The sequence below is a fragment of the Triturus cristatus genome, chromosome 1_1 (assembly GCF_964204655.1).
Source record: "Triturus cristatus chromosome 1_1, aTriCri1.1, whole genome shotgun sequence".
In the NCBI taxonomy this organism is placed as follows: domain Eukaryota; kingdom Metazoa; phylum Chordata; class Amphibia; order Caudata; family Salamandridae; genus Triturus; species Triturus cristatus.
In genome coordinates this window covers 1,136,017,404-1,136,039,406 of record NC_140579.1, presented here as the reverse complement: position 1 = coordinate 1,136,039,406, position 22,003 = coordinate 1,136,017,404, and the positions used below count along the sequence as shown (strand labels likewise).

Below are 22,003 nucleotides of genomic sequence, written 5' to 3'. Positions count from 1 at the left end.
CTGCATCACTTTTTCCCACACAAAAGTGAACTACCGACAGTGCAAGGGACTTGTAAATACGCCCCATTGTGCCCATTCGAATGCAATAAAAGTTACGTAACCTTCACACCACGGAAAAGGTGAAATATAGCACCAGTTTCTAAAGTTATTGCTCTTTCCACAGTTACTGGTAACTCAAGTCTCCTGCCTGACATCTACTACATTTATTGCAATTTAAAACTTCAGGTATCAAAATGCAAAGTTGTGTTAGCTATTAGCCTTACACTGGCTGAACAACTGCCTCCTACCATAGGACTGTTACAAGTGTCTACAAATCTAAGATTGTATTTTGGGAAGTAGATGATGCACCTCATGCCTGCAACATAAAACAAGCATTTGCAATGCAATAGGGCTGGCATTATTAAAAGTTTGAGCTATTGGCGTTGCAAATGATAATGTTTGTTAGTTTTTTTATTTTTTGGTTTAAAAATATTACAGCAGTAGCATAAGTAATTAAATAAAATCCACGTAGACCACCAGTACCACCACCACTAATACCACCAGTACCACCACCACCAGTACCACTACCACAACCACCACTACCACCACCGCTACAACCACCACACGTACCATAACCACCACTACAATTATTACTATTACTACTCTGTGGTGATAGTAATAATAATAATAGTGGTAGTTATGGTACAGGTGGAAAATTACTATTCTAAATTAAAATACCTGTTAATTTTTCAAAAGGCATTGCCATTTACAATACCAATAACTCTAAAACTCGCAGTTGCGAGACCTATTGCATTGTAAATGCTTGTTCTGGCTGTTTGAAAGATAAAGCCTGAGAGTTGCTAGCAAAGATGTATTTCACAGGCAGCTAAATCTGTGTATGTTCATGTAAGAAGATGCCTGGTCTTTAGAAATGGATGCAGGAAATGATGGGTGACTAATTACAGCTGCCGATTTACTGCAGTAGTGGGCGGAAGTGAGGGCACAGCAGCGACTGCAATGTGCCTTGCACCTTAAACAAGCATTGGCATAGCCAATAGGTTTCGCCGATGGGACCTTATAAGTGTCTAGCCATGCAGTAGAATAGTGTTTGGTGGGAGGGTTAGCTTTAAGCAATGTTACACCCTTAAAGAAGCGTGGTAATTGGTGTAAGGTGAGATTTGGCAGGCAGCACAAAACGGAAGCTTCTTGTGCACCTGATTATTAAGCTCTTTTATGCGCAGCTTCCAATGCAACACTAAAACGTGCAAGGCAAGAGTGAGGAGAAAGGCCAGCGGGACTGTGTTACAATTTTAGAGAAACTTAAATATGTAAACTCCTATGAGCACCGAGAAGTATTGGAGATTCCCTGGTTGGGAGATGGTACACATAAACAAGCATTGGCATTGCCAATAGGTCTCGCCTTTGTGACCTTATAAGTGGACTACTGTTAACAAGTAGGCAGTAGCGCTTGTATATGCTATGCCTGCTCTGTCTCTAACTACAGGTCAAACATTCTTCATCGATGACCTCTGAGATCTGCCGACTGTGTACCCCAGAAAAAACAACTGAAGAACAGGATTGAGATTGAAACGACGTCTGTAACATCGGGGCAATGCATGACCAGTTTTATTGACCTAACTCTGCACCTAAATATACGCTGCAATGGAGTATTACTTTATAACGAATTATCAATCTGCGGTAGAATATAATTCTCCCATGAAATATCAGTCTGCTGTAGTATATCAGTCCAGAGTGAACAGTGACCTTGCTCTACTTCGTGTGTTTTCCTCACTGACAGTGGCCTGTGTAGAAGTAGCAGCAGGCCATGGTACATTACCAGGGCACACGTGTGTGTGGATCCAAGTAGAGTCCCCCCCGCTAATTTTAGGGACGGGATGACACTTCTCCTTAACCCGAGTTCGGCAGTGATTGGGAGGTATTTGCAAACATTTATGGCGCTGCATATGCATGAAAGGTGGACTAAGGGGTTTTTCACCCACCACCATATTGGCAACATTTTCTTTATCTGCGAGAATGGCCCAGGAAGCGGCTATCATTACTTCTTCACATGTGAAGGACTTGCACACTCTGAACACTCTCATTGTTTATTAAGGTGAGAATGAGAGGCTCTTTTTTTCCTTTTACTTATATATTTTACACTTTGATATAGCGCCTAGCACCCAAAGGTATGAGAGAGCTTTACCAAGAACGGTGAAGCAAAAGCCATACAGATAACACAACAACATACATTGGATGGTCAATGCAAGAATTGTATAATTGGTAATAGTTACAACATAGAGAAGCAGATAAGGGTAAACAGGAAAGAGGACAACGAGACCTTGAATGACGTTCTTGGAGATAATGGATAGGAGAAAGTTAAGAGAATTGAGGAGGAGTGGGATAGACAAGGAAGACAATAAGGATTTACTAAAGGTAGTGCGGGCCCTGGCATAACGCAAAGCACTGTGCTCGTGGGCTTTTACAATTTATAGTAAACAGGCACTGTCTGTTCTGTCAAGTAACGCCATGGGGGCCCCATCCCAAAATCTACCCCTCAAATTCTATCTGTGGTGTTGTTAGGAGATATTCACTGCGACTCCGAAGATACCATGAAATGGTAACACAGGTTTCACAATTTAATAGGTCCATGGCAAAGGCTGCTTTCAGAAGGGTACATCTGGTGGCCTTACACAAAATCTAATTGCATAGAAAATCGAAATGCAACGATATGCAGTGAAACAAATAACACAATACTATTAATAACTACATTGTAACTATTAGGCATTCTTTATTTAGTGAATAAATATGACCCAGGGAAACTATAGGTCCTAACTTACTTATGAAACTGAGTAGTGCCGAAAAGAGAGAAAGCTGAAAATGTTGTATTTCAATACTTAAAACTGTTAAATATAAAACCAGGTGCTTCGCTCATTTGTAGCTGTATGCCGACACCGCTGTGTGTACCTGACACGTCACCATCTTTCAGCGTTCCCATGCACTCAAGCCCTGTTTCTCCGCCTGCAAAACTAGCAGTAATCCTGTTTTCTTGAAATACGTGGAAATAACTGTTCTGGAATCGTGACAGTACAGCAAAGTGCCGAACTCTCTTAGCGTACAAATTATCTTTCTAAAAACGCAGTGTCCAAAAAATTCACTGGACTTTATAAAGATACAAGTTTTTGTTTACTTCAAAACTAAAAGACCTGATGGTTTGCATCGCTGAGCCTCTAAAGAGAAGAGCTATAAAAATAAAACATTTCTGCAGTTTCGTAAAAGTCTAGTTTTTCACAGACTGAATACAACCTGGCTGTCTGGAAAGTTTGCAGATCGGGTGAGTTGTAATGGAACACTGTGATTGGTATGTCACAACAATGGCAAGATGAGCAGAAAAACCTGCGAAAGCACGGCGCGTTGTGTGTAACCTGACCCACGAGGAATGCAGCTGCCACCCTGCGCGCCGCTGCACGCTCCCGAGAGCAAAACGCTGTGGGAGTGAACATTAAAGAAGAGGTGGGACATGCACCCGTCTTTAGCCATTTGCATGCTTTCATTATTGAAAGACACACGCAAAAGCCAATCTATGTGTGGGAGGAGTCAGACCCACATGGAGTAAACACAAGAAGCCTTGCAGCGCATGCGCACTGCTAAGCTCGACCTAAAAAGGGACACTTCTAATGAGTCATTGCTTAAAATGCCATCCCATTCTAAGTGGGCGCTCTCCAACAGCTTAGAAGATATACCAGGAGCCTGGTTGAGACTAAAAGGGAGGGCTTTCTAATATTAATGCACACAACCTAAGGAGACCTCAGAAGGGCTAGTGGGTTGGGAAGTGGAAGTAGGCATCTTGTAAACATAAGTCAGGTGTGTAAGGAATTATATAATTTGGGGCTGTCCCCAAATTTACTTCAGTTGCCTTTGCTAGCATTAGATCTCTGTGCACTGACACTGCACTACAATGTTGAAGTGCATGTGTCCTGTCCCTGAACATGTAATGTGAAACTAGTTTCACCAAATGTTCTTATTTAACTTTAGAGTAAGCTGGCACATGAAATGAACATTGTAGTGTATATTTACACCAGACACAAATATGACTAAGGCTTCAGGAATTGCTGCGACTGACCAACTGGTGTCTGATGCTGACAGTGGCTCTTTTGCCAGTGCAAGGAACAACAGCAAAAAAAGCATTGGGTATGTCAATGGGAATTTTTGTGTAAAGTTCAAATGCAAAACTTCCCTAAATAGAAGTTCCCTAAGGAATTTTCATCAGAATGCATGAATTGTAAGTAAGGGTCAGTGGCATAGGACAATTAAAAGGAGTGCAATGTATCTGTGAACAGAACGTAGAAATAAATGGATTTGCCTATTCATATTCCACCGAGTTTTACTCCTGTAAATTTGAAGTGAAAAAAAGTATTTCATGAGATTATATTAACTCTGTGTGCAAATTCACACGATACAAGTATAAAGCAGGATAAAGCGCAGAAAAACTTTGGCCTTTCTCAATAAGTACTTTGCGATTTTGTGAGGCATCAAAGCACAGAGAACCGGCTGCTAGTAGCGAGAGACAGCTCAGCGAGTTCAGTGCGTGCTGCCAACATGGGTGTGTAACCTTTGTGGGATGAGGCCGAATCAATCACGGCGGACTCATTCACACATCATCTTTTCTAGGTCACTAAAATGAACAACACTGATTCGGAAAATTACAACTACTGTTATTTATAGAGCTACAAATGAGCATATATGAGGTAATAAACACTATGTAAAAACATATGCCATTTTTATCACACTGCAACATATGCAGTCATTAGTTCAGCTTCTCCGAGATGGAATGCCTCTAAAGCAGATGTTTCCAGTGCAGAACTGACATTTTCGTGCTTTCTCGTAATGCACGAAGGGCTTAAGATCTTGCGAGAGGATTATTACAAATAAGTTTAAAACTAAAATGGAGACAGTGCGCGATGAATTAACATGTATATCATCGCGCACTGTCTTCCTCAAGAAGATGTATTAGAATTGAATTTATACAGTAATTGCTCTTCTGAGTTTGTAGTAAAACAAAAGGACAGCTAACTGTTGTCATCGCTGTCTGCAAGAGGAGAACAAAGGAAACATAAAATGCTGCCCAGCTAGCATAGCTTGTTTATTTTGATCAAAGATAGCACCAGAGTGCTTTCAGTTAACACTACCTTCCACAGTTCTGTTGCTTTTCATAAGAACTCTGATTTCAGGTTAACTGAATGCAACTTGACGAATGCGATGGCCGCATCCAACTGTAATGGCACTGGGGGTGGTACGGATTTCATCTCTGGTATTAATAGAACTGGCCATGCTGCAGGCCTCTGCCACCCTGAAATGTGGGTTTTTAAAGCAGAATGGCTTGGCGATTACATTTGTATTTAATGATTATGTGTTCCATAGCATTACTGTCTAGACAGACACTATATTTCATGCTAACATTCGTTAATCTGTTTAATTATTGCCCCGGGCTCCAGATACCAACAGTGAATTAGGATGCAGCCGATGAATACCTATTGCTAGGAAACTAAATAGAGCTTGTTCTGCGACAGAAGGGGTGGTGGAGGCGGGCACACAGAGACAAGGAAGCACTACAGCCGCCACCCTGTGCGCCGCTGCTCGCTCCCATGACAAAGTGCCGTGGGGTGAACCTTTCAGAAGAGGTGGTACATGCAGCCACCTTTAGCCATTTTCAGGCTTTGATTCTAGAAAGACACACGCAAAAGCCAATCCAATGCGTGGGAGGAGTCAGACCCACACAGTAGATACATGAAGCCTCGCAGAGCAGTGCATGCGCGCTGCGCTAGGCTCGACCTAAAAACAAACACAAATAGTGGTGAGTGATGGGTAAACAGTTCATTTTGTGCTGCTTTGCCCTAAAAGTCCATATCATGGTCCGATGTGAATCTTGCTTGCCCTCCTTCCATGCATTGTGGATTGTGTTGAAGGTTTGTATTTCCCTGGGTTCCTGGTAAAATCCGAAACACATTGGTTTTAGTTGATAATGTTTTGCATTGTCATACCAGTCTTATGTACATTTTTTCGGTCAATGTAATATGGTGGCATGGTCTGAATGTTCCAGGTTGGAAAGGGGAAAGCCGGTTGTGGAGCATGGAATGTGTGTATGGTGGCAGCTGCTGAGTCAGAAGATGCTTGCGGCAGATTTGCCTTATTGCTTTTTCTTTTGTAATTGAAATAAAATTCCTTTTTGTACACTATCTGCGTGGACGACTCCTCATCATCCAACAGTTTTATGTGACTTAATTTGTTGAAAGAGCGATCAACCAACGACAGCATACTTTTCACTAAAACATTTGACATCTGGACCACTCTGATGCAGGCCTGAGGCTTTGTGTGAGTTCGGAATGTGTGGTTCTTTCGATGCTTCACAACTTAAGAATGACAGTGGATGGTGAATTCTGTATAGAGCTACACTTTCATGTGTTTTTCGAAATGAAAAAATGTACAACTTCCAATTATTTATTCTCTATTTTTTATATTCGTGGATGATATAGGCAAGTTCATGTTAACCGTGAGTAAAGGGACTCCAACCCTTATGTTACTTCTTTCCTGTACATTCAGTTTTTAGAAATGTTTGCTTCATTTTTGTTCAGGATCACATGGGGGATAGGGCAGAATTAGTGTGAGAATACTGGCTCTCAGCAGGGTTGTCACGTGCCTACTAGCTGAAACACATTTGTAGGTCAAGCCTGGGCAGCGCATGCGCTGCTCTGAGAGCCATGCTGTATTGGAGTATGTACTTGAAGCCCCGCCCACTCTCCGCCCATTTTTGTCATTGGCTTGTGTCATTGTCCTTCATATGTGCTGGCTTCTGATTCATGGCTAGGCTTCTTAGTCCCTCCTTAGTACCGCCTTGTCTGCTTTTGTAACCTCCCATGAGGACTGGCCCTCTTACTTGTGTCGTTACCCCATGTGTCACCATTGTTCACTCTCCCTCTCCCATCCATGGCTTCCAGCACACACTCTGCTCACCCACAGACTAGGCTATTGGCCATTTCTGGGTCGTGAGACAGCGTGACTGTAACATGCTGTGTGCACCTGCTGACCAGTCCTGCCTTTTGCTGCAGTGACATTTACTGAGTCCATAAACCTGCCCGATGTCCCCCACCTCCTGACCTACAAGCAGTCCTGCTTTCTTACTAAAACCACAGAAAGGCAGTATGCTTTCCCCCACCGGGACCAAGCGTTCGGCAGCCATGAAATGTGCTGCTGCCTGGGGTGATTCACAAAAAGATAATAGTTTGTTGGTTTGTGTTGTCCTGCTTTTGTTTGATCTCCTAGATGCCGCTGGCGGGCTCGAAACGGGATTAATTAACAGAGGCCATGTGAAGTTTGAGCTACCCCGCCCTTTCATCCACCCAGCAAGACTTTGCTGTGTTATGCAGCACAACACCTCTTTGTGTGCGCAATGCTTCCGTTATCCGTTGATTTCCGGTGATAAGCAAATGCCCCACCCTCTTCAAAATAGTGTTTTGTGCAATGCAATCCATAGGCTGCCCAGCCCTGCCAGGTGCCATGCACCATGGTTTAAGGTAGCTCATTTTAGTGTTGGCCCTGCACTAAAATGTAATGTCACGCTTTTTGAAGCTCTCCTCTGACAGAATCACTCTGGCACTTCAGCTTGCTCTCAGCTGTACATCCAGAGAGACTTCTTTGCTCGTTCCCCAGGCAGTGTGAGCCACTGGCCAGGGTGGGGGAGAGGTAACTGGTTTCCATACATACCACTCCTCTCTGCTCGGCCCTGCTTGTTTACTTAGTATCTGTTTCCCCTCTTGTGAGGTTCCATCCCGCTCAGGCGCTGCTTTGATGTGAGGTGAAGGGGCTGCTCATGTTCGCACTTTCTCCAATGATCGTGTGAAAGCTGCAACCCTGGAAGAGATCAGCTTTAAAAAACAAGCATGCAATAGGTCGCGCATTTACGCGGGTTTAAGCAATTGGCATTGTAAATGATAATGCCTTTTATTTATGTTTTGAAAACCAAAATATAAATAAAGGGCATTGTCATTTACAATGCCAATATCTCTTGCATAAATGCGAGACTTATTGCATTGCAAAAGCTTATTCAAACCTTGGGGTCGATCGTCGTAGCCATTAGGCCTGTGAGCTGGAGAAGCCTCATGACCAATTAACGCTAGCACTCACAACAAACGCAGTTTAGAGTTCCATGAAATCACCCCCACCCACCCCTCAGACAAACTGAGTGTGACGAACGAGCACCCGAGAGCAGCGGGAGGTACAGCGCCCAGGTCTTACGAGAAACGCACCTGGGCAGCCACTACCGGGGTGCAGCGCGGGAACCTCATGCTGGAGACGGAAGACGAAGGGACCTTATCACCCCGATGAGGCGGCACCCTGCAGAACACAGCAGAGAGGGACTTCTGTAGCACTGCGAAACTGCTAACATATACACATGCCCGCATGACTTTTTGTGAAATCACTGCACCGATTTCCTGCAGAGCGTGACAAAATCAGTAATAAGATCGCTGCCCTGGGATGTTCAGATGTTATGACTCCTCCCCACCACTCCCCTCCCCCCCACCCCACACACACACACACCAACACCACCCACCCCCTCAACGGGCAGTAAACAGCTCCTCCTCAATACTATTAGGCACTTTACTCCTTCAGTTCGACAGTATGTTCGGTGTGGAATATGCAAGTGTATTTATATAGCGCTTACTACCCCTTCAAATCGCTTTTCAGCGAGTAGTAAAGGATTAGAGGTGAATTCTCTGTTAAAGCGCGCACATTTAATTCCAGCCACATCTGCAATTGTGTCTAACTGGCCTCTAAAGTCATTCTTGACGCCAGATGCACTTTTAAGTTATGTCTTTCAAACTACAAAATACCCGAAACCCTTGCAGCTCCACACACAGAAACCAGCCCCGGAAGGACATGCCGTGTGTGTCATTTTCATTATAGCCCGGGTCACTGAATAATGGACCAGAACGCGTGATGTTTCGGCAGAAAACCTGCCACGCATGTACCTTGGAAAAAGGCGCGCGGGTTCATCCATGTACCAACTTAGGACTGCGAAAACAGGAGCGACTAAAATGCAGACTCTAGCAGGAGATTTAACCAGAGACGCCACAGAAGTTACGGAGAACAAGCGCAGTTCGCCCTGAAGCTACAGTGCCCGAACAGCTCATGACGGAGCATTTTCTCTCCGACTTAAAAAAATGTGCAATGTGAACGTCTACTGCTCCCGAAAAACTGCCGTCATGATCGGTTTTGCCTAGTCCTTTGCCTTTTACAAGTTGTACAGCATATATAATTTAAAAACAGCATGGCTCATGTAGCATCTGTAACAATCAGTGCAGAGAATCGATGCGAGTAGGTGGCTCAACATATAACGCTGCCAACTTTGGAGCTGGAGAACAGGATTCTAGCCTCGGGTGGGCTGTATCACGTAATCACATATAAATAAACGGAGATCTCGGAGGGGACTGGGGAGAGACAAATAAAACTGGGGGGGGTCACAAAGAGCGCATTACCACTGCATCACGCGGCTCCTTTGCCAAAGAGCGCACAACGGAGGGCTCCTCTGCAGGTTGTTGCCATTGTGCCAATATAAGAAAAAAGTGCTTAGCAGCTAATTAAGAGACACCGTGTCACGCCGCAAGTAAAAGATCCAGTCCGGGTGGGCGGGGCCAAAAGGAGACAGGGCTGTAACAAGGAGGGACTAAAAAGCCTCATTGACAATGGAAAGCCAGGGTTTAGCATGCACGATGACGCAAGCCAATGGAATGAAGGTGCGGAGTCTAGACTCCACTTCTGAAATTGGCTCGATTACAAGAAGTCTCGCAGAGCAAGCAGCTCATACGCGCTGCAGCGCTAGGCGAGACCTAACCGGTACGTGGGCATTGTTTTTAAACCCTTTCTGTTCATTTATGAAAATGATACCTCCCTTTCTTGTGCTTGAAACACAAATACCGAAGTGCAGGCACCTGTAATTAACTAAGGAGTTAAATGTCCCAGACTTACTTTCATTGCACGCGCACCAGTATTCTATACTCCTGTTGTTAATTATATAGTTTTGATCAGCCGGAGCCCCTGCAGGTAAGAGCGGCGGGGCCAGGATGGTTTAAAACAGGGAGAGGTGGGAAGAATGCAGGCATTTCCATTATTCAGAGGCTGTGGGAGTTAGAGGGGGCAATAACCAAACAAGCATTTGCAATGCAATAGGTCTCGCATTTGCAAAATTTTAAGCGATTGGCACTGTAAATGACACTGCCTTTTATTTATCTGTTTTCACAACCAACACATAGATAAAAGGTTTGTCATTTACAATGCCTATAGCTCAAACTTATTTAAATAAAAAATAAAACATTCTAGCTGTGGAATACAAAAATCAGATTTTTGCAGCCACTCTTTGAGATCAAAATTAATCTTGCAGTGAAGTGACACGGGAGAGCGTTTTTGCCAGCCTGCCTCCTGGCACTCCTCCGATGGACTGCTCACTGTTGTCACCGAATTGTGCCAGCTGTTTGAAAGTGTGGCCTCTATCGTGATTCCTTGAAACAGGGAGAAGCTTTTCCGAGGCTGCTTTAAAGGTGGATTTGCGTCTCCCTTTTCTTCCTCTCATCTTACGCTATCTTTTAATTGTCTCACTGTTTGATGGTGCGTTCAACCTACAGGAAAAAAAACTATTCGGAAGACTGGCAAAGTCCGGAGACTCCGAGGTAGGTGTCCTATGAGAGGGGGGGGGGGCATTTATACAAATATGCATTATAATATTAAGGACTAGTTTATATTCTACATATTGTTATATTAAGAAACTCTACTCTAATGCACTACTTGAAGAGGAATCGAGCTCTTACAGCAGTAAAGTCAATCTGGCATCTTTTCCATGGCTAACACTAGTGCTTGGAAGTTCCCCCTTATTTTTCCAAGTATTTGGTCTTCACTTGACTAGAGAATCTGAAAAGAGATGTACGTTCCTCATTGAATCTTTGGCCTTCATCCCTACCTTTGAACACATTAACACATTAAAACAATAATTAACATTTCCAAACAGTCTTAACATCTATACATTAACGATCAGAAAGTCAAGTAATGTATTTAATAATAGATACAATCAAGCTTACCCTATTATTGCATTTATACTATTATCCTGACTAAATTCATTTTGCTTTTATGTGCCAAGCCGAATTGTAAATAATGTTGGGACTGCAAAGACTACACGGGTTCTGGTATCTGTCTTACATATCCTCAGATCCACCCAATGAGCAATTCCCATAATCTGACATAAAGGGGCAACCCGTTTACCTCTTAGTTTCTGATATGGCCTCCAAACTAATCATGCTCTTTACTTTCCTTTATGAGGTAACACACCTAGGTTGACTAATTATAAGACCACACACTAAGTTTAAAAAAAACAAAAGCAAGAGGTAAAATGCCAAGCCTACATTGTATATATAATACCCTGCCTAAAGCTGATTTAATCTAAATATTCTTTCAATTTTAGTTCACTTTTAGTGGTTAAAAGCGATCAGAAAGACCCCCACTCGATTGCGAAGATAACCATTCCCCATGCATTGCTTTTCAATACATACATTTTACAATTCTTACACGATTTGTGGGGATCATTGTGGGCATCGTCCAGTAATAACTCAGATCCAAAATAGCAAGCCACAATTTGACATAAAAGATCCAAGAAATCTTAAGAGCAGAAGGCCTATGTTTAACATCTCATAGTGCTTCCATACAGGGATCTAGTTCACTTGTTGGTGAAATGTGTGTCCAGTTTAAACAGGCCATCAGATTTGCCATATGAGTAGTCGATTTTAAAGCAGGATCAAGCCATAGCAGAAGCACAAGCACACTCTGATGCAGTTAATAGTGATTTAATACATTTATTTTCACACTTTTCCAATAACTCCGCTATTCGGTGCCCCTAGGACTCAAACCCATATAGGTCTGCGCTTTCATCTTTAGTCCTATAGATTTCCACAGCTGGTGGTATAGAGTATATGGTCGTAAGATTTGCAAATTTGAAGATAGTGGTTGCTCCATGGTTTAAAAGAAGCTGGCTTTGAATAAGTTGGGGGGGGGGGGAGGGGCAAATATGGGAATCTGATAGTCTAATACCCAAGTAATCAAGTTCTGAGACTCTCTCCATGACCGAATCTTTCAAGTTGATCGAGCCCTTAAATGTATAGAATTTTTTTTAAAGTGTTAATTTTGAGTCCATAACCTAAACAAAACTGGCAAAAATCTTCCATTTACACTTGGAGGCCCCAGTTAGACATCTAGAAAGTGTCATCCACAAAAAAGGCAGGAACCTTTTGGTGTGGGATGTAAGGAAATTCATTTTGCATCCAATAAAGATTAAATGCAAACATAAATGAAGAGTGAAAAGCAAGTTGGAGCAAGGACACAGCCCTGCCCTATTCGCCTACTGATGTTCATTTTCTCCCTTGGCTGTCCATTAATGCCACCGGAGTGTGAGTTTTGTGACTAAAGCTGCCTTGTTAAAGAGTATAAAGTAACTGTGACACCCTGTTTTGAGAGAAATATCTTTAATTTTGATCTTGGCACTAGATCAAAGGATGCTTGTAAGTAAACCAAGGCCACTTGTATGTTTCCTTGTTGATGTCAACTGTTTTCACTTTTGTTTAAAGAAAGCGAAAAATCTGGTTCAGAGTACCGACTTTTGGTGTATTTTTACCGCACTCACTCAAACGTTTAAATCATATCATTTCAAAGGAGCCTATTGTTTTATTTATGTACATCTGTCAATTCACGATTAACAACCAAATAAGCAACAGTACGTTATAAATAAACATGCCAAATTCTACCTCATAAATAATAATGTTAATATCAATCTGGTAAATGAAGCAGACCAAAAAACAGGGGTCCCTTCAATTAAATCCAGTGTCTGCGGTATATTTATGTACTCACAAATATGGAGCTGAACGAGGATTCTCAGCCTGGAACAGTCATCTTTGATTTCTTTTAACCTAAAAATCTACATGTAAAAATGACAGTGAAACCCCAGGACAACATAGTATACTATTATCAGTGTCATTGTTTTAAACTCCAAGCCAGATGCAAGTGCCCAAATATGATCAACATAACTTTCCTCATCTGTAGGGCATATCTCAATATATGACAATTTGCAAGCTCAGAGTTCTTCCAAAGCCTATTACAACATACCTTATAGGTAGTTTTGCTGCACGCTCGAATAAGTTGGCCTTGTATGATTGTTGGTAAAACGCTTTGTTCTCCAAAAATTTGAAATTGTGAGGACAGAGCGGAATGCAATTGAATACATGCTCACGTTCTAATCACACTAACTACCTTGTAAAGTGGCAGGCACAGCCACTGTATTTTCATCAGGTTATGTTTAAGTTCGTACTATATGCAATTCTTCAGTGTATAAGGGTATGATTGTTTAGGTGGGGGAAAAAACACTGTAAACAAAGTTAATGCCACTGCTCAACCAAATTTAGCCTCTGATTGAAGTCTGATTAATTCAAGGGCTGTTGACTTTTTTTTATACCTTTTAATTTGTGCAATACTATTATATCGATTTTATCAATAGGGTACTATAAGTTGTGAACTTTTTAGGAAAAGCTTGGTGCTTTTGCCATACAGTAAGAACTGTTTTAATGTAGAACGTTGAGTTCCCAGATACAAATGTGGGCTGCATGTTGTTGGTGCTGGTGCAGTGCTTGGTATGGTTGTATATTTGTAGACCAGACTGAGTTTTTGTTTTCTGAAGCCTTAACACTGTAAGATTGCAGAGCAGTTGTGACAGCATTTTCCATGTTTTTCTTGTTGATAAATGTTAATGCATATAAATCTGTTGGCTATTTAAAAGCTAGAGGCTGAAAAATGTTCTCCTAGTATGATTAGGAGTTCTTCCTATGCTACCTTTGTTCTTGATTGGTGTTGTGCATCTGAGTTACTGATTTCTTGTCATCCCCTCAAGATTACACTCATTGAATCTTTCCAGTGCCGAAATGGAGAGCCGTACGAGAGGAAGGCGGATTAGTTCCCTTTCTAGAAGAAATAAATCGTTTTCAGAGAGGCCCTAAAGCAAAAGCTTCATATCTGACAGCAATGGCTAATCAAATCCCGGACTGCTATTTCTTCTTCTATTCCAGGTGTGCCAGGGTAAGTTACACCAAGCAAGAGTAAAAACCAATGTTTCTCAAACTCTGTTGCCTGTTAAATGTTTTGTCCATAGGCTGACTCCCTCACAATAGAACCAAATAGAACTTGTTCAATAATGGTGGGTCGTGGTCCTCTGACAAAAGGCATTTATTGGGAAAGTGCGAGAAAACTACTACTTTGGGCTGACTGTTCTAAGTGATGCAAGGGGCTTTTTCCTTGACCTGCACAGTTTTTTTAATTAATTCTGTCCTGGAACGCATCCTGGTGAAAAAATCATCAAACTCCTTTCCTCCAGTCTTCCTGCATTACGCTCAAGCACACTGCCATTCCTTGTTTTTAGGTCTCGGCTCGAAGGCTGCGCTTGCGCAGTCTCGCTCCGAGATGTAATGACTTGGAGAAGAGGGGCTTGAACCCGCCCCTCTTCTCCCCTCTTCTCCATTGGCTGGCCTCTTGAATGCTGGCCAGCCATTGGAGAAGAGCTTCGTCACTCCGAACAGGCCCCGTCCTTTTCGGATTCGGGGGCGTGTTTTTTTCAACTTTTCTGATTATCTCCTCCAGCCAATGGCAAGAGGAGAGAAAAGCAAAACACGCCCCCGAATCCGGAAACGCCGCTGCCTTTCTCCGAGGCAGTTCTGGCTGACCTCGGAGAAAGGCGGTGGTGTCCAGCATCAGGTTCGTGCAGCTCGCAGCTTGCAGCTTCCTCCTTGTTACAAGGAGCTTCACACTCCCGCTCTCCCCCGCTGGTGCTCACCGTGGAGAAAAGCGTGCCCCAGCAGTGCACTTCCGGGCAAGGTTCCCCTGCAGCGCGCTCGGCAGAAGTCCCGGGATCCTTCATCGGCGAAGTCGTGGGCCTGCATGAAGCTACTCAGCCGGGGCGCCGTGTGTCGGCAGGACCGTCCCAGCCTTCCAGCGGAGCAGCCTCCGCCCCTCGAGGCCTCGTCGGGGAGTACCGCTCCTAAAGCCCGGGACCAGCAACCTCTCCGATCTGCTCCGTGTCTCCCTACTGCTCCTCTAGGCGTGAGGCAGCAGCAGGGCGCTTCAGTTAATGCTACAAAGTTAATTATTTTGGTACATAATAGTGTTAGGGCCAATATGATTCATGTACGGGGTGATGTTGCAAAAGATCGCTACTTACATTGACATGGGAGATCTTGGAGGAGAAAGTTTGATTCAAGCAGAGGCTTTCCAGGAAGGTCCTAAGTGCCAGGTGTGTGTGAAGGGGGAGTTAAATTGAATCCTATCGGCGTGAGCAATAACCTTAAGGATTGTGCCCCTAAGCAGTTTTCCTTGTACCTAAAGCACACTGGAACTATTGTGACTTACTTTAGTGGGTGAGATGAACTACCGTGTTAGCCAGAAAGGGACTTTTTCCGGGTGGATTTTCATGTAGACATGTCACAGGCATTTCAAGTTAATTTGCTAATTGTGAGCCAGTACAGTTGAAATTGTGCTGGACCAGTGCGATTCCATAATTTAATGCCGATATAAAGTGTATCTGCCATGTACAAACTGTAGAGCTTGGAATTGGCTCTTACTGATATTGTACAGAAGAGTGTGAGTGTGTCACTATCTGCCAGAGAAGACGTGGTGCAGTGGTGACTTGAAGTGAAGTACATGTGGGCCAATTAGAATTTTGTTTTTTATATTTGTTCATTCTCTTTGTTTAGTGTTAGACAAACTCTGTTTAGAAATGTAGATTTGTATGGACAGAACTATAGAAGGCATGCATATGATGAGAGCTGCAGGAATCTATATAAGTATTATGAAATAATTGCAAATGTTCCCACAGTAATTGATTTTAATTGAGTTTTAAGTTGAATCTTGTACTTCACAAAAATCCTTACTAACAAACTACCAATCTTGGTTTATCTTTGAAGCAGTTAGAAAACATTGAGATGCATTAAAACTTAAGCCTAAACTAAATAGGTGATGAAACGACAAGACGGTTGTAGGTATGTCCGAATCTTCTCAGCGCTCGCACATATTCTGTCCTCTTTGTATCCCACTCGGTCTTCTTTCCCCATGTATTTTTATCCTGGCACTATTTTTCTTGCTTTCCCCTTCTTCCTCTCTTTACCCTTCAGCTCACCAAATATTTTATCATTTATTTTCGTCTTTTTATCCTCTTCCTCCAGGTTCTTCCTTTCTCACAAATGGAATGTTTTTTACTCTCTCTCAGTCCTCGTGTTTTGAGTTTCTCTATAGCTCTGTTGGCCCTCTCAGTTTTGCTGTAGTTTTCTCTTCCTGCCAGTTACACGGCGGCGAAAGGACATCGTATTTGAGAATAAAAATTTTTAAGAATTCGAAAAGTCCATGTTGTTTAACTTACCTGATTGTCAGGGCGTTGAGATTAAGTCTACCTCCTCAAGCATTCCTGCTCCACTTCATCCCTCCCATCCCCACCACTACTGGCACGGCCATGCAGTCCGTGTATCCTTTCCTCATCTTGGCACCTTGGCTCTTCTTATAACTAAATTTACTTCACTAGCCACTGATACAAGTGCTGTCTTTGCCACTAGTGCTGCCAAAGGGTGGTAACAGACATTACCGCTGTAAACGTAATGTCTTGTGCCCTTTACAGATTTTCAGAAGTATCCTTTTGATGCCTGCTTATTTTTTCTTTTGCTCGTATCCAGCCTAACCGTTTCAGGAAGACGTAGTTTACATCTAACGGGACTAAATTTAATGAAATACCACAAGCAGCAACGAATAGTACGATATGTTGTATAATATACTGCTAATACTGAACATTGCTCGCAGACAGATTGAAGTATTGCTGACCAAAGCTTATATGTTCGGATCGAGACAGATACTACCTACAGGCCAGCTCATCAGGCAGGGTTTCACAAACGGAGGGGAGCAAGAGGGTGCTGGAGGGGTGAGTGTTGTGGAGAAAGAGACAAGAGATCACACATGGTGTTTGACAACCATACAGCTCAAGATGAAACTCCTATGGTGTATTTGTCAAACAAAAAATAACTACCCCATAGTAGTTGGAATTGGAAGTAGACTATGTTGGACGTGAAATTCACTTTTGTCACGAAAGTAATGTTCTTTATTGCAGCTTGTGCTTTTTAATACCATATATTTGGAATGGGGCGTGCACCCATGCTAGGAAATTGTAAAAGTACATAGGTTTCATTTTGTTAGAAACAGCTTATGGACATTGACTATAAGATAAATAGATAATTTTTTATTGCACAATTAATTAAAACCATTGCAATGAAATCACAAATAAATATACAATATACATTTTTTTCCCTTATTGTACAAGATAAAAAGACAGGTTGTTTCAATCAATTAAGCAAAAGTTAAGAAAATGGAAACATCGTTTTGGTTACTATAGACATAAAAAACCTTAAAAGGAGTACATAATATGGCCCACCTTTACAAGTTAAAGTTCTATACGATGGGGGAGTTCAGAGAAGCCCTTATTGCCATCAAATATTTCAGAAACCGGGCTGACAGCTGCGCTGATTCACCTTTCATGCACTCAACTAAGGTGGCGTGACATGTTCGTATATTTAAAATACACCATGATGCCAGCTTTAATTGTAACAAGCATTTACAATGCAACGGTCTCGGCATTGTTAAAGTTAGAGCTATTGGCATTGCTCATGACAATGCCGTTTCTTTAAATGTTTTAAAAACAAAAACAGAAACAAAAATAATGTCATGAGCAATGCCAATAGCTCTAACTTTACCAATGCCGAGGCCATTGCATTGTAAATGCTTGTTTAGGGCTCTAATCGAACCACCCCCCCTTCCTGGTTTTTTGCTAAATGTAACATGCTTGAAGTCGCCATACAGGTTTAAAAGTAGAATCTCACTGTATTATACATGCAGGGGAAAATTGAAGTCCCGTTCGCATAAGTTCCTATTTTACCAGTTTTGTTCTGATTTGGGAATATTTGCTTGATGCCAGAGGGTATCTGGTGAATGCATGTTGCTTAAGTTTTCTCTTTTTGTTTGCTTAAACTGTCCAATAAATTTATTTAAAAGTACAATGATGATATTCATGGCTGTCGGAGGCCAGGCATTCAGTTAGAAACAACAGCTAATTTTCTGCATTGTAGTTATAGTCCATCCTTCAGAGAGGTACAAAAACAGAATTTGATTTATTTATTGGGTTGAAGCTACATATTTTGTGTTATTAAGATCTTCATGCATTACGCAAAGTGGTTTTGATGGGAGCACATTTTTATAATAGTTCTACAACTATTTTGTGACCGCTGGAAAATACTGAGCAATTTGCATCTGAATACTACTTTAAATAAACTAAACTTATTTGCATAGGGATGTGTTGCTCTAATGATTCAATATTGAAGCATGAGATGTCATGGGGTAGATTGAGAACTGTAATATGCCATGAATTCTTTATAAAAATGCAATTCTCATTTCTTACAGACCATGGCACCACTCTCCTACCTTTTTAAAGACTGAGGGTGCCTGGGAACTATTTTTGCTCTCTTCAGAACATCTACAAAAATGCTGCCCCCGTCAGCATTTAAAGTACTCAGTTGGTAGAGGGGTACCGGAGGTGTGTCGAAGTACTGGATTGTCATTGACTTTGGACAGGGCAGCACTGTTTTCACACATCTTTCCAGCATTCTGCTTATTTTCACCTCTTTCAGCATTTGTGAAGTTATGAAGCAATTAACTCCTGCACATTGACAACCGGGAAAGGGCTGTGATATCTACTTGATTCCAATCACAGCAATGCTCTTGTTTTCTTCTGTTGACAGGGCGACAGTTGTGCATTTCGACACTGTGAAGCCGCCCTTGGCAATGAGACAGTGTGTACCCTATGGGAAGAGGGACGGTGTTTCCGACAAGTGTGCAAGTTCAGACACATGAAGATTGACGTGAGTGACCTGAGAATTGTGTGTTTCTCCCAACTCTCTGGGAAGTGTAGAGGAGCATGAGTAGCAGAAACCAATTGTTTTGGAAACCAATGATCTGATTTTAAAACTCCACATTTGCAAGGCAAATGAAAAAAGACATATGTATAGGGTTTTGATGATCCGATTACATCATTAAGCATTCAACAGCGTGTTTATAAGCAAACATTAAGACACTTGTGGATGCATGCCTGGCGCCAAAACAACTGTTGACTATTGGTATTTAAATTGAGACACTTTCTGCGACTCTCGGTGCAGTACTGCATGTAGTGGAAATTACAGAAAATATGGAGAATGTATTATTTCATATCAATGCAGTAGAACGTTTAATAAACTGTGAGGTGTAGTGAGTAATTAAGAAAGTATGAGGACACAAAATTTAAAGAGAAATACAATGACGGTGTTGCTTCCGATTGTGTGAGATGGAGTCCAGGAAATATGATTCTAGCATTTTCCTGAAGGACAAAATATTGGATGGGACCTTTTTTTTTTTTTTATTTAGAACAATTTTTCATGAAACTAAAAACCCCAACATAGCAGGGATGGGTTCTTTAATTGGGAGGAAGAGAGCTCCAGAGGCTAGTTGCTGCAACCCTAAACTGCCTAGTCAAGGCTAAAAACGTTTTGAATGGAAGCGGTTGCAAATGCAGAGCATCATTGCTCCTGACGCTTCTTTGCATATGGTCAGCAGTTTGGTTAGATGAAGGGCATTGTAGATAAGACGGTTTTAAATTTCATTCTGGTTGGAGTTGTTAGCTATTATAGTGTTCTGTAACCGACAAGCTTTGATTATGTTTTTTGTAAGCATAGATAGTACTGGCATTGACAACCGCCTTAATTAAGGCGATTGAGGACTGGGGGATTACAGCTGCCAAGAACCAAAGCAAATAAAGAACAGGCAGCAGTTTTTAGTAATCGGAGATCAGGAGGTGTTACTTTTTTAATGAGTGAAAAAAAACAGACAGTCTTGTTGATGTTTGGTGAAAATGGCAAGTGGTTAAGTCAAGGGATTTTATTGTCCAAGGGATAGAGGTAAAAACTGTCCACATTTAGTTCAATCACAAGAGTGTGATTAATTTAATTCTGTCTTGGAAATTGAGAGTGATAAGGTAAATTAGGCATTAGCGTGAAGGAGTTGTTTGACATCCACTGCTGTCGTTTCATAAGACAGGACCACAGAACAAGGATGTTTTTGATGGATGCGCTATTTAAATAATTTCCCTATTGTCTAGATACTGGTGAATGTTAACTCCAGAGTCCTTCATTAGAAAGTAAATCGGTCTGAGATAAATTAGATATCACCAGAGCCAAAATTGAGCTTTGAGTAACACCACGCATCATTGGTGATCTGTTTGAGATGCAGGATTCAGTCTTCACGATGTGGGTGTGGTAGAAGAGTCAACTTAGCATTTGATTCCCGAAAGCCTGTGACCTCATCAAAAGGCCAATGTAGAAACTTTGCTAGTTGCACACACATTAAAATGTAAATACAAAATGCGGCAATGTAAAGTCTAGCATAATCTTGAGTTTTTCTTCTTTCTCTGAGTCCACTTAATTTGCTCTGCCTTCAGAAAGAAGACAGCTGACTGTTTCATCCAATCTGGACTTTTAAAGGGCTGTAACATGTATTTGCTGTCAATCAATGCAGTTGAAATGTACCTACTAACAATATAAATACAGCAAAAATGGTAACCAGCTTAATTTCAGCTACACCCATAACAAAGAACACACAGTTGTCCTGTGTGAAGACATGCCTCTTTTTGCATGAACACCCCCAAATATTTTGAATGCTGGTTTTTACTCTGAAAGTGCCTTATGACCTGCTAACCAGCCCCAAATGCTAGTGCTCTAATCCTTAAATATATGTGCAGTTGATTTACCCCCTAATGGTATAAGTTAACTTACTTATAAGTTCCTAGTATATGGTACCTAGGACCTTTAAGTTAAATATCACTCATGGACTGATGCACTTGTTCTGGCGCCACAAGAATGACAGAGAAAAACATGACTCCTAGACTGCCTTTGCAGACTGGCAGAGCGGTTTGTAAACTGCTAACTCTACTTTCCAATTACAATCTGTGCCAAAGTGCAAACCTGCCTGGTTAATAATCATAAGTCCCCCCTAAGGTAGGCCTAAAGACCCCTAAAGGTGTAGGGTGCATTATATTAGAAGGAAGGGCGAGTTTTTATGTTTTACATGTCGTAACGGTTAAAATCCCCACATTGATGTTTTTATTGTGGCAAGTCTAGTAGCCACATTGGCTACTATGAAGTTTCACAATGACAATGCAGCAGTGATAACTTCTGAATGGCACTACCAAAATGTATACATGGAGGTATCAAAAGAATTATCACATTAAACCGGACTGGTAGCCCAAGTTGAAATTAATGTAACTATTTTACAAAGGGCAACTTTAGACAGTTGCCACCTCTTTGCTCAAGTTTTCCAGTACCCATTTTCTGTTGCAAACAGCTGCTGCCCCCGAAACAGCCTGTTGCCCTCCTAGGGAGAAGTGTGAGCAACTTTCAGGAAGAGGTACAAAACGCCTGCTGAGAGAGGAGGTGTGGCCTCCTCCTGGCAGGATGGCTAGAGGGGGTCGGAGCCGCCTTTGAGGGGCAGATTTGGGGTCATACTAGTGAAGGGCTGACTGTTTAGGCAGACAGACTGGCATTCCAAGCAACAAGGGAAAAACTGTTGTCAAACTAATTTTTCAAGGGGAGTGTAGCCCCAGGTATCCACACCTATGGGATGGACTAGGGAGATCCAAAAAACCGAGAAAGGTCTGGTCATGTTGGGAGTTGGCAGAATAATGCACTCTTGGATAGGTACAGGAGTGTAGCTTCGTCAGTAAGATTGGGGGCGATGTGAGCTTCAGATTTTCCAACAAGTGTAAGTAAGGTGTGAGGTCGAGCTCCTCCACCAGGTCCTGCATGGTATTATTTTCACTAATAGCTGGGTTTCTTTG

The 22,003-nt window shown here is 42.1% G+C and overlaps 1 protein-coding gene across 8 annotated transcripts in view; it reads left to right on the top strand.

Moving 5' to 3' along the window:
* Positions 1–22,003, top strand: part of LOC146871735 (zinc finger CCCH domain-containing protein 11A-like) — a 310,767-nt gene that overhangs the window by 135,205 nt on the left and 153,559 nt on the right. For 3 of the 8 annotated variants that reach the window (XM_085651254.1, XM_085651252.1, XM_085651256.1), the window contains exons 2-3: positions 13,952–14,136; positions 18,882–19,001. In XM_085651254.1, coding sequence (XP_085507380.1) covers positions 14,083–14,136; positions 18,882–19,001 — 174 coding nt within the window. In that variant the 5' untranslated portion in view covers positions 13,952–14,082. The remainder of the gene's footprint in view (positions 1–13,951; positions 14,137–18,881; positions 19,002–22,003) is intronic. The other 5 variants (XM_085651250.1, XM_085651259.1, XM_085651264.1 and 2 more) reach the window with 3 other exon arrangements.